The sequence below is a fragment of the Nuphar pumila genome, chromosome 17 (genome assembly GCF_984573655.1).
Source record: "Nuphar pumila chromosome 17, dmNupPumi1.hap1.1, whole genome shotgun sequence".
NCBI classification, from domain to species: Eukaryota; Viridiplantae; Streptophyta; class Magnoliopsida; order Nymphaeales; family Nymphaeaceae; genus Nuphar; species Nuphar pumila.
Window position 1 is genome coordinate 10,860,768 of NC_143265.1, and position 13,088 is coordinate 10,873,855.

At 36.7% G+C, this 13,088-nt stretch overlaps 1 protein-coding gene across 2 annotated transcripts; it reads left to right on the forward strand.

Moving 5' to 3' along the window:
• The first annotated feature begins 871 nt into the window (after nucleotides 1-871).
• On the forward strand, nucleotides 872-12,387 carry LOC149811617 (uncharacterized). 2 transcript variants are annotated; one of them, XM_089993204.1, is made up of 8 exons: nucleotides 872-1,021; nucleotides 1,600-1,623; nucleotides 2,365-2,470; nucleotides 3,011-3,079; nucleotides 6,803-7,296; nucleotides 8,136-8,397; nucleotides 9,113-9,321; nucleotides 12,117-12,387. In XM_089993204.1, exons 1-8 carry the CDS (start codon nucleotides 1,017-1,019, stop codon nucleotides 12,181-12,183), a joined length of 1,236 nt encoding a protein of 411 aa, XP_089849330.1. In that variant the 5' UTR covers nucleotides 872-1,016; the 3' UTR covers nucleotides 12,184-12,387. The 2 variants fall into 2 exon arrangements, with proteins under 2 accessions (XP_089849330.1, XP_089849331.1); XM_089993205.1 differs by lacking the exon at nucleotides 1,600-1,623 and having other exon boundaries at nucleotides 887-1,021.
• The last annotated feature ends 701 nt before the right edge of the window (nucleotides 12,388-13,088 follow it).

Here is a 13,088-nt window from a genome sequence, read left to right on the forward strand (position 1 = left end):
AAAGTGGCATCTGAACGATAATCAGATCTTGATTCAGTATCACGTTTTGCATCTGAATCCAAGTTGAAATATTAAAAAACAAGAATCCAACTAAAATCTAAACTCGAATACACGTAAATGTCAGATTTTAAGCAAGTTGGATCCAAATTGGATTGTAGCTAATTAACTTTAGAATTCAATTTGGATACAATTATATTAAATCCAATTAAGCTGGACTTGATAGTGCTTAAATCTGACCCTAGCTTAACCCACATACATCCCTACAAGTGATTATATCACAATCAGATAGGAAATCCATGAAGATGGTTTAGATTTGGATGTGAAAATCTCAAACCAAATCTGCCCCGATTTACTGATCATTAAAATGACCTCATAGCTTACCGATAGTGGTTGCATAATATTAGGGGTAGGCATCGGGCCTGCTTGGCCCGGTAATGGTTCAGCTCGTTGGGAAAACCCTAGCCCACGGCCCGCCTGCTAGCCCATAAGCCTAATCGGGCTGGGCCAATATATAATATATATTATATTATATATAATGTAATATATATTATTTATAAAATGTATTATATTATATATTATGAATATTATATTATATATTATGTTATATATAATATATATAATAATGGGTTGGACCGGGCCGACCATTCCGGCCCGTGGCCCAGCCCTCGGCCTGTTTCGGGCCGAGCCAGGGTACCGGCCCGCGGGCTGCCCGGACCAATGCCCACCTCTACATAACATTAGGGAAAAAAAAAATTAGAAAGAAAGCGCTTTCCTACAGCAGCTAAATTTGGGGGTGCAACTTAGTTATTTTCATAAATATGAGGGTTCTTTAGTAGAGATGGTAAAGAGACTTCCTCCCACCCTTCCCCCTGTAGAGATAGAAAGGGAGAGGTCGGTTAGAGAGAGAGAGAGAAAGTGAGCGGGCGACTTGGATTTTTTTTTCTTCCCTTCCCTTCCCTTCCCTTCTTCCTCTCTCCGCTCCCTTCCTCAGAAGAGAGTTCTCTCCGTCTTGGTTTATGAGGTATGCTTTGCTTGATCCCCAAATTTTTGTTCTTTCTTTTTTTACCACTTTTGGGATCTTTCTCATCTTCTTTGTATATATCATATTGATTTTCCCTAGCCTTTTCTTTATCACTTTTTGATTTTCTTGGTGTGGAATCCCTCGTCTTTTTTCTGAAGAAAAGAAAGCAGAAACGAAAAAAAGGACGTTTTGATGTCTCTCTTGATTTCTTGTTTCTTTCTTTCTTGCTTTCATAGGTTTTATTCGTAATATCCCCAAAAAATCGGATTTCGATAGTTTTTTTGATGCTTAAACCTATTGGGATCGATTTTTTCTTGTAGATCTATTCTCGGTTTCGCTTTGTTTGGGTTTGTCGCCCCCTTTGGATTGAGAAAAATTATGCCCCCTTTTTTTGAAGAGGTTTTTGTGCCTTTTTCTTTTGGATAATCTTGGTTATTTTGGTATTTCTGTGTGCTGTGGGTGATTGGTTTTTATGATTTTCTAGCATATGTGTTTTCTGATCTGTTTGGAATTTGGATTCTGTTTTCTATTTGGGTTGTCTGATGATGTTGATTTTTCCCCTATTTAATTTGTTGCAGCTCGAAGGAGAAACCCACTCTTGGGTAAGTTAGCATACTTTGTTCTCGATCTGTCGTGCCCATTTTCATTTATATTAGTAATCTAGTATGCCTTCAAGTAGATCTGCTTCCTGATTTATGAATCGATCTTGGTGTTCTTTGATAAGTTATGTATATATTTAAGACTCGATGCATGAGCCGAATCGAGTTTTAAAGCACATGCTAGATGGATTCCTTTTCGATTCCAAGTAATTGATATGCAATTATGCAACTAATTGATGATATCTCCATCCTTGACATCTTTTTATCCTGTTTATTTTATTTGTATGCTTTGTATGCATCCTTGATCTGGTCGAACTAGTTTTTTTTTTGGTTTATGCTTTCTATAATTTTTGTTTGAATAGTCAATATCACTTATGAATGCTTATTTTGAAATGTGGACTCTTGCTATATATGCGATCATGAAGAAAACTGCTGTTTTGGTATACTTGGCTTTTGGTGCTTCTTCAGGAGGAAAATTGATCTCTGTCATTAATGCTTCTACTTTCCATAGTTTTTTTTTGTTTTTTTGGTTACTCAAAAGACATTATTTCTTGCCATGAGTCTGTTGAAATAAGTTCGCCATCACATTGTTTTCTAGTAAGTTGGATTTGTGTTTGTCCGGAGATGCTTGTTCTTTGAATCTTTTTCCTCTCATGGTTGCCTTGTTGTTATTACTATTCTTTTTTGGCTTTTCGTGCTTAGTTGGAAATTTTGTTTCCTGATGGTTTCATTTTTTCCTTCTAGTGGCACGCGGATTAGGACCCGCAAACGGAATATCGCAGCTCCTTTGGACACTGCAACTTTTGCAGATGCAGTGGTCCAGGTCTATTTGGATAATGCTGGTGATTTGGTTCGTACTACTCTATCTTCATGAATTGAACTTCTTGTTAGTGAATGAAAGCAATGTATATTTCAGGGAGCTGGCTTACTCATTAAAAAAAATTAAAAATAGAGAATTTCTTGCTTTGTTGGTGAGTTGCTCATCAGCCATCTCACACACGGAGTTTTTTCTTGTTGTATTTATACATCATGGTCACTAACCTGCGACTTGCAATTATATTGGGCATTAATTTTTTCTGGGTAGAACTTAAAAAAAAAACTGGTTTTCTCAGCAAAATATTGGGAAGTTTAAAATAAATAATTATAAAATCAAGATCTTAAACTTCAAAAGATTGAATTTCTTAAAAACTGTTTCAATTGTGGTGATATTTTCAGATATCAATTTTAAAATATTGCATTACAGTCTGTTTTTTGGTTTTGTCAATGAACCTTCAAATTATGATATTTTGAAAATACTGGGAGATTTGTTGACTATGATATGCACAATTAAAGACACATTTCACTTATTTCTTGTTACTTTGTTTGATATATATATATTTTTAATATCCAGGAACTTGTTGCCAAGAGTATTGAATCAGCAGATCTTGACTTCTCAAGATATGGTGACACCTTTTTTGAGGTACTCATTATAGGCTTGCTCACTCAAATACTTAAGTGCTGAATGGATATTTACATTTCTTTCACTTATTTAGTCATGGGAATGCACAATTTTGCCGTATCATGGACCTTTTCTTTCTTTTCCTTTTTTCCCCTTCAAAACTGAGATATACTATGAAAGAAAAGATTTTAGACGATAAATTCTGGTGTGAATCATCTTGAGGTTCACAGAAATGATGATCTATATAAGATCCATTTTCGTGCTGCAGTTCTAGTCATTCCCATTTGTGTTTGCTTTTGTAGCTTTTGTTCCTTTTTTTTCTGCTTCTCTTTTTTTTTGCCTTGCAAAGTCCTCCTGACCGTTGTTTTGATCAGATGATGATTATCATGTCAATCTATGTGGTCCATTTATTGTAATTTTGTTATCTTATGAATTTTATAGTGCAAATTAATTGTGGTGAATTTAAAATGGAAGAATTATTTTTGCAAAATCTTGTGAGTGCATAAAAGAAGAAAGGGTACTTTTCCCTTTCAGTGGAAAACTTGTTTTTTTTTCTGTTCAATTGTTTCTTTTTGTAGTTTTATTTTGCAACATGAAAAAAAGCTGGTTAGTCATTGGAATCTTGATTCTAAGCCATGAAACTATTTGGATATTAGATTTTTTTATAAAATAATAGTGATGCAGGTATGATGCTATTTGCTTAGATTTTTCTTTTATAAAATTTGAAGTAATACGAATATATTTTGTGATATCTTCATAAGTTTGCCTTCTAGATGAAAAGAATCAATGCTTTTCTACTATGGATTGACATTGAATATCCCAAGGTTGTAAGTAGTGTATCGTTACCCGTATCGGTTGGGCTAATAGTAACACCGTACAGTATCGTATTGTATCATAAATGTATCATGAGTCTTTTATAAAAAAATTCAAAAATCCAAAAACATAAAAAAATCAGAGAAAATTAGTAAAAAATCTAAAAAAATCATATCACATCAAACAATGATGAATTGCACAAAATATAACCATAAAATCACATATGAAGCATTTATGTCTCTATGAGCTGCATAAGACATCATCAAACATCAACTATCTCACAAGAACAATGCAAAATATTAAATATCTTGCAACATGCCACAAGCTATATCACATAAGTGCGGGTACGGTGCAGATGCGTCACTTTAAAAAAACTTGGGTGCGGGGAGGATATATATATAATTTTTAGCAGTTTTAAGTTACCACTATGGGTAGTTGTGTGCATTTATGTATTTATATATATGATATAGATAAAAATGGACTTGATTAGGGTTAACTGAATCTACTTTTGGATAGAAATGGACTAAATGTGGTTGACTTCACCTAATGCAAAGGAAGCTGTGTCCAAGTGTCGCACCCGCTTAGGTGCGGGTGCGACACGGGTGCGGTGCCCTGTTAGAAGAGTCCGTGTGACAGGCCACAAGACTCATACTTTCATATTACATAGGCAATAGTTGCACTCGATTTTCAATCGGTTTTCACTCATTAATTGAGTGCCCCATTGCTATGCCAGATCATCTGATGCCATCTTTGTTGGAGTGTGGAGCCTGATTACTTACCGTGAAGTTGGATCAAGGTAGAAATCAGGCTCCACACTCCAACTTCGTGGTACGTTGGTGGGAGTTTGTATGGGAGCGCCTTCCGATGCAAATTTTTTTGGAGAGTCATAATAAAGATTTTTTTATCTTAAATTCTTAACCCATTTTTTGAGTGAAAAAATGGTGAAAATGCATTTTTTTATCTTAACCAACTTCTTTCAGTGAGAAACAATGGAAATACACTTCTAATGGCCTCTAGACAAATGGAAAAGTTGGCCTTCAAAAGGTATTTAAGACTCAAAATGAAAAAAATAATTTTTGGCCTTTTTAAAGTATGTCGAAGGTGTATCATACTATATGCTCTGTATCATACGATACAACACGATACCGTACGATATACTCGATACAGGTATGATGCACACTCGTATCGTGATACAAGTGTGTATCATAAACCCTAAATGTAACGATATGTATCGTACCGTATCATACGATACGGCACGATACAGACAACCTCTTATATCCTTTAGAAGGTATGGATCTATAAAGCACCTCTACCCTTGGCATATTAATTTATTGTTCAAAAGTATCATAAAGTAGCTCACTTATGTTATGCTTGAAGTTTCCAAGATTTGTAATGTATGTGATAAAATATGCATAAATTACTTCTCATTCTTTATTTTTTTCATTTCTTAAAAGCTTTCTTCTTTCCTCCAAGTTATCAGTATTTCACATGATTTTATATATCATTTCCTAAACTTCGCTCCATAAATTCTCTAAGATTTGAAAGGGCCATTTCTCAATTCCAATTCCCTTGTTGCCTCCTGCTTTCAGTGCCTGTGTTGTTGTGTCATGTCGATACTGGGCAAACATGCTGGATGAAGGGTTTCCATGACATAAATGGGTGGTGATTCTGAATATTGATACACAATTATTAGATCTTGCTCATTGTCCAGAAATGTTCAATCTAATGCTTATGTCTTGGTGATTCCTCTATGAACTGCCTGAATCAAGAATTTCCTTCAGTCAAAAACAATTAATTCATCATAATTCCCTATGTTAGTCTTGAATACCCCAGTATAATTAATTTCGATTAGTGACCTAAGTCATACGGACTCGGCTAAAAGGTCGACGCACCCGCATCGACATGCCCCGACACGGGTGCGACTTCGGACACGGGCGGACACAGTCAACTAAGTGTGGGACTCAGTCAATGCACCGGGGCCGAGTCTGTCCACATTTTGGACTCGGTCAACTTTGACCGAGTCTATTTTTGTCTATTTATTAAAATTACTTTGGACTTGGGTCAGGTCTGGATCCGGACCCGACCCGGATCCAAGATGGTATCATGGTCAGATCTTATTATTGTTATATATATATATATATATATATATATATATATATATATATATATATATATATATATATATATATATATATATAGCCGTGTCCCCGTGTCCAAATTTTTTGAAATTGCTCCGTACCCGCACCCATGTGACATAGTTAGTGACAGTCTTGATTAAGGTTATGTAGTCACTGATGATGTCAACAGTGTATATCTAAAATTTCAGAATAGGTTGGACATATCTAGGATGTTTTATTGGGATTTGGCTGATAGTTCATACCGGGGTTACCAGAAATGCCCTAAGAGGATGGGAAACACATTTCCCATATTTGGGAAACTTGTTTCCCTTTCGTGTGATACATGTTTCTCATGTTTTGTTTCATTAATTTATTATGCTATTAAGGCTTTTTTATTAAATGTTTTCCATGCATTTCCCACATGTTTCTCAATACTTTGCCAGTTCGCTTCCCGATTTGTTCTCGTCTTCTGTTTCACATGTGCCTGAAAAACCTCATTTCCCATTTCTGTGTCCCAAGATGTTTCCCATTTCCGTTTCTCTTTCTGGAAACCTTGGTTCATACCTTAACATCTGAACTTGTAGTTTTGATTTTCAGGCTGACATGTCTTTAATCTTGAATTTGATAAATTGAATACATGATAAGGTAAAATGAAGATCATGACAAAGAACCAGAATCAGGAGTTCTCTGCGCAACGGGACTATAGGAGATCAGTCATAGAGAACTTTTCTCTTATTTGAGTGCAATCTGTTCTGATTCTGCTTTCCTGACAAAACGTTACCTGCTCCAAGTTTACAATTTTTTTGATCTGCAGGTGGTCTTCATTGGTGGACGTACACAACCTGGAACCATAAAGCCTGATGAAGGACAGCGTCACACATACTCTGTTTTAGATTGTGAGCCAAAGCGGGAAGCAATCCTCCCATATGTTCTCTACATACAGAAGATCTTGCGAAGAAGGCCATTTCTCATAAAGAATCTTGAAAATGTTATGCGAAAATTCCTGCAGTCACTGGAACTTTTTGAGGAGAATGAAAGGAAGAAACTTGCTATCTTCACAGCCCTTACATTCTCTCAGAAGCTATCGGGGCTTCCGCCAGAGACGGTTTTTCAGCCGCTGCTCAATGACAGCCTCGTGGCCAAGGGGCTCGTTCTTTCGTTCATAACAGAATTTTTCAAGGAGTATTTGGTTGAGAACAGTCTTGATGATCTGATATCCCTTCTAAAGCGGGGAAAAATGGAAGACAATCTTTTGGAGTTTTTTCCCACTGCAAAACGATCTGCAGAAGGTTTCTCTGAGCATTTCAGGTGGATATTCTTTTTCATGGTTCATAGTTTTGCTAGCCAGTGACTAATTAAGTGTTCCATTAGTTATAACATTGCAGTGTTTCTTAAAACGTTGCTGAAAGTTGAATCTTTATTTGTCTTCTCTAAGCGTTATAACTAGTGGACCCATGTGCGTATTCCCATGTGTTTCATGTTACTCTTCTCTAAGTGGTATAGCTAGTGGAGCCATCTGTCTATTCCTGTGTTTTTTACCAGTTCTCCATCTTATCAGATCAATAGAACTGGTGGTTTTATTAATTTGCCAGAGCATTTCTAAAATGTTGAATGAGAGGACTTGCACTTTAAATGTTGACTTGTATGATTTTTTTCTTGGGATAAAGTATCCCTGTTCTTTCAGTTGGTCTGAAACATTAAGCGGTTAACAATGTAAACGTCATCTCCATCTCATGATGATTTTGATCTTTGGCATACAAATACTTGTTTTGCTTGTATAACAATAAATTTGAGACGATACATCTTGATGGTTGGGAACTGAGGTTGTGTGCATATGTGGTGAATTGTTTTATTTTATTTATGTTTCTACAGTTGGAGGTAATTACTTGTTTTCAATCTTGCATGTGTATTGGGGGCGGGTACATGTGTGTGCATGTGTGCGTGTGTCCATGCATATGTTCATGTATTTGTGCCTGTGTGTGGGTGTGGATGAGGGTGAATTTTATATGTAGATGTCTCTTTGTCATCAGTAAATTCTATTATTGTGTGCACGTGCGCACACATGCTGGCGGTGTGTGGGTGAAATTTATAAGTTGATTTCTCTTTGTCGTCAGTAAATTTTATTAGTGGATTCTGCATTTTTGCAGAAAGGAAGGTCTCATACCTCTGGTTGAATACAATGATAAGAAGATATTTGAGGTCAAATTGAAGGAGATGAAATCTGCTCTTATAGCACAGATATCAGAGGAGGCTGACATATCTGAAGTTATAGAGACAGTGAAGCAGCGTGTCAGGGATGCTAAATTACCAGATATAGATGCTGTCCGGATGTTGTGGAATGTCCTTATGGAGGCTGTCCAATGGTCTGGTAAAAATCAGCAGCAGAATGCAAATGCAGCACTTCGCCAGGTTAATCTTTCTTGACTTTTCCTCTGTTTCCCCCCTTTCTTTTTGCATTATGTGCTGAACTATAAAGACCATAATGATTATACAATTAAATATAGAAAGCATCTATGTTATATGGGTGCGGGTGCGACATGGGTGTGGCGCAATTTCAAAATTTTTGGACACGGGGACTCGGCTATATATATATACATATATATATATATATATATATATATATATATATATATATATATAAAGACTCGGTCAAAGTTGTGCCCGTTAGGGGACAGGTGATGAGTTGTGAAGGATTCAGGGTTTTTTTTCCTTACAGGAGGGGGGGGGGGGTGTTCCCCAGCGCAGGTCCCGCTGCGCGGTCAGCGGGTGGGGTCCAGGCCCCCCACCCCCCCCACCCCCCATTTTTTTTAAATTCTGTAGCCCAGAATTTTTTAAAAAAAATTCCAAAAAATGGACCAAAAAAATGGACCGAGTCCGAGCCGCACCCGTGTCGATGCGGGTGCGTCGACCTTGGAGCCGAGTCCGTGTGACATAGGAAAGCATAAAGGTAAACTAGGGAATCATGAAGATGGGTAATAAAAGATAGAACACATGCTCATGCATGCACACTGCAAAGTTGGATGCTGACACTGTAAATGTTAAATATGCTGCCAGTGAAGGGGGTTGAGTTCATAAGCGCGCATGTGTGTTTGAAAGATTCATTAGTATCTTTACTGTTTAACAGGTGAAGACATGGGCAAAACTGCTGAGTACATTTTGTGTGAATGCGAAACTGGAGCTTGAGCTCATATACAATGTTCAGATTCAATGCTATGAGGATGCCAAGCTTATAAAGCTGTTCCCTGAAATTATAAGGTCTCTTTATGATCAGGATGTGCTTGCAGAGGATACAATTCTCATGTGGTTTCGTAGGGGTACCAACCCAAAAGGAAGGTATGGAAAACTATTTTCAATTTCCCTTTTTGTGTTAAGTTAGCATAAATTTTCAACCTACCTCTGTGGTGGTGACTGCGTTGAAAAATTTGTTAATTTTGTGGTGGGGAAACTACAACCGATTAGATAATGAAACAATGCATGATGACCCCTCTTTAAAATATCAAGCTAATTGATAAAACAATGCATGATGACCCCTCTTTAAAATATCAAGCTAATTGATAAAACATCCAAAAATGATTCGTTTAACACTTAAAAATAATAACTAATGTTAAAAAAACTCCCTTGAGGGTATTTTAGGGTTGGTGAACTCGTACCAAAATGGTTGAAAGTTGAAACTTCAAAAATTTACCACAAAAAAGGCTTCTGCATTGAGGGCAATTTAGCGTAGGTAAACTCGTACTAAATAAAAATTTACCATAAGAATACATTAGAAACATGTGAAAAGCACCTGAGTTTATTTTTATTCTCTTTTTACTTGTCAGAGTTTCTGAACTTTCATAATTCTCTATATGTTTTTGGTGTTTATCTGCCTTTTACCTTGCTGGTGCACATTTATTAAAAAATTATGTTATTTGTCCTTTTTATTAGGTTCAGAGATGTAAATGGATGGGTTTGGTTTAGACGTAGCCTTAGCCGAATCTGGACTCTTATATCCATCAAATTTGGATGAAAATCCAAAACTGAATCTGAATCCGATTGTTTATTGGATTTGACTTGCTTTACCAAATCCAACTAATAACAGTGCTCAGATTCAGTCGGATTTATCCTCCGTAATTACCCTGTAATCATATAACTAGGAGTCTCATCTATCAATGTATTACCTAAGCCTGACATCTTATCTCCTGTTGTCTGATCAATAAAATTTACTTCATCAAAAAATTATACAAGATTGCACAAATTATCGTGGTATAAAACTCACGAGTCATACTATGAAACTTTGGGAGATGGTGATTGAGTATAGGTTGAGGAAGGTTGTCATGATATCGGAGAATCAATTTGGTTTTATGCCTTGAAGATCAACTATGAAAGCTATACATCTTCTTAGACAACTTATTGAGAGATATAGAGAGAGAAACAAAGATTTGCATATGGTTTTTATTGATTTGGAGAAGGCATACGATAAAGTACCGAGGGATGTTCTCTGGTGGACAATGATGAAGAAAAGTGTTTCTCTCAAGTACATTAGTATAATTAAGGATATGTACGAAGGAGTAGTAACCAATGTCCGCACTTGTGGAGGGGTGACAACCAATTTTCCTATAATGGTTGTGTTACATCAAAGATCTGCATTAAGCCCTTTTCTATTTTCTATAGTGATGGATGAGCTTATGAGATCAATTCAAGAAAATGTGCCGTGGTGTATGTTGTTTGCTGATGAGTCTAGAGCTGGGGTTAATGCTAAGTTAGAATTATAGAGACAGACATTAGAAGCAAGAGGTTTTAAGTTGAGTAAGAGTAAGACAAAATATATTGAATGTCGGTTTAGTAAGCAACAAAGTAGTGATGGAAGTGTAGTGAAGCTTGGTGAGCAAGAAATACCGGTGGATGACTGTTTCAAATATTTGGGATTTATCATTCAAAAGTATGGAGAAATGGATGGAGATGTAAATCATAGGATAAAGGTTGGGTGGATGAAATGGAAAAGTGCAACTGGAGTGTTGTGCGATCGTAGAATGCCATTGCGGTTGAAGGGAAAATTTTATAAGATGACAATTAGGCCCGCTTTACTATATGATACAGATTGTTGGGCTGTCAAGAGACATCATATTCAAAAAATGAGTGTAGCTGAGATGCATGTGCTTAGATGGATGTGTGGAAATACAATAAAAGATAAGATTCAAAACTGAGGAGATACCTAAGAAAGTAGGCGTTGCATCCATTGAAAATAAGATGAGAGAGAATCGTTTACGGTGGTTTGGATATATTCGACGAAGGCCTAATGATGCTCCAGTTAGAAGGATGGAGAAATGAGAAAATATATTAGTTAAAAGAGGTCGGGCAGGCCCAAGAAGACTTGGATGGAGATGATAGGAAACGATATGAATGCTTTGAACCTCACCGAGGACATGGCATTGGATAGAAATGATTGGAGGAGAAGGATTCATGTGGAAGACCCAGAATGATTTTTTTGGTTCATATCGCCGACCCCAATTGTTTTGGGATAAAGGCGTAGTCGTTGTTTGTTGTTGTATCAAAAAATTATGTAACTAGTAGTCTCTAAACATTACTATCTGCAGAAAAAACTGTCATGTAGATACGTCAACTGAATTTCTAAAATCATGGTACTGGAGGTAGGATTTTTTTACATATATAGATATGAATATGTATTGATTTTTCATTAAAAAGTTGCATATATTTATATGTATGTGCACATGCATGTCTATATATATATATATATATATATATATATATATATATATATAGAGAGAGAGAGAGAGAGAGAGAGAGAGAGAGAGAGAGAGAGAGAGAGAGAGAGAGAGAGATATATTTTTAACACAATACAAGAACAGATTAAGAAAACCATGATAGGTAATGGGTTAGGTTTGCATTTGGTCAGTTCTAAATCTGGACTGACCCGTACCCATGAAGTAGCAGAACCAGTACCAGTGTTGAGTGTTGACAAGGGTACAACACCCTTATTGAGTTGTTTTTTTTGAGTCTAATATTCAACTTGTTTCCATGAATCTTTTGTCAAAACTCTGATTAATGAATGAATGCTTGCATTCCTCACATGTTCGCATACTGATTTCGTTTGTTCTCTGCTGGTGTAATACGCTCCCAATGGTGAACAGGCAAACTTTCGTGCAAGCGCTGGAGCCTTTCGTAAATTGGCTGGAGGAGGCCGAGGAGGAAGAATGATAAAAATGGCTTCTGAAGCTTTAGTTGTTTTGGATTATATATGTCGACCATTGTCTGGTCGTATGTGTTAGGCTGATTTATGTGTCTGCCATTATCTGATAGTATGTTTTAGGCTCTGCTATTTGATGCTTTTACCTTAAGTTATATGGTGTGTGGATTTGCGATGACTTTCCTTTATAATCTATACTTTGCTTCTCCTTTTTATGTCAACATCTTGGAAATGCTGAGGCAAAACAGCTGCTTGAACATCCCAATTTTTGATGGGGATATCACCATCACACACACACACACACACATATTGTGGGAAAGCCCTTGGTGGATTTTGAATTTGAAGACACCTCGATTAGATTTCGTTTGTTCTAGAAGTAGGGATTACCTGGAATCTAGCTGAAGTGATCGTTACACACTCAAAAAGGAATATAAGGATGTGGGTTTTTTCTGTAATGGAAAAGGCTGTTTCAGAGGTTGTTCCAGGCGCTCAGGTGTGGGGTAGGACCAGCTACAATTGGTTTGAACGGCCTGTTGCATGGGAGAGGCGTCAATATTGATGATGGCCTTGTCTTGGTGTCTGCAGTGTAGAATTTTACAAACTTTTCGGGTGCGTTCAGATATTTTCCGAAATCTTGTAGAAAAGAGAGTTCTCAATCCAAAGAAATATCAAGAAATAGAATTCTCAATCTCTAGTTTTCTAAACCATACTTTTCTTTTCCTTCCCCTCTCACCTACCTCAGGTGACTTCTTGCTGGTGATTGAATACCATCCCTACCCCGAAGTTGGCTTTCCCGAAGAACGACAATCCTTATATGAACCAATGATCTGGTCTAACAACATAAGTTTTGAGGAACCTTCCTCGAGGTCTATCTTTAATGGTATGAATTGTCATGTCATGGTAGAACAAGACTCGC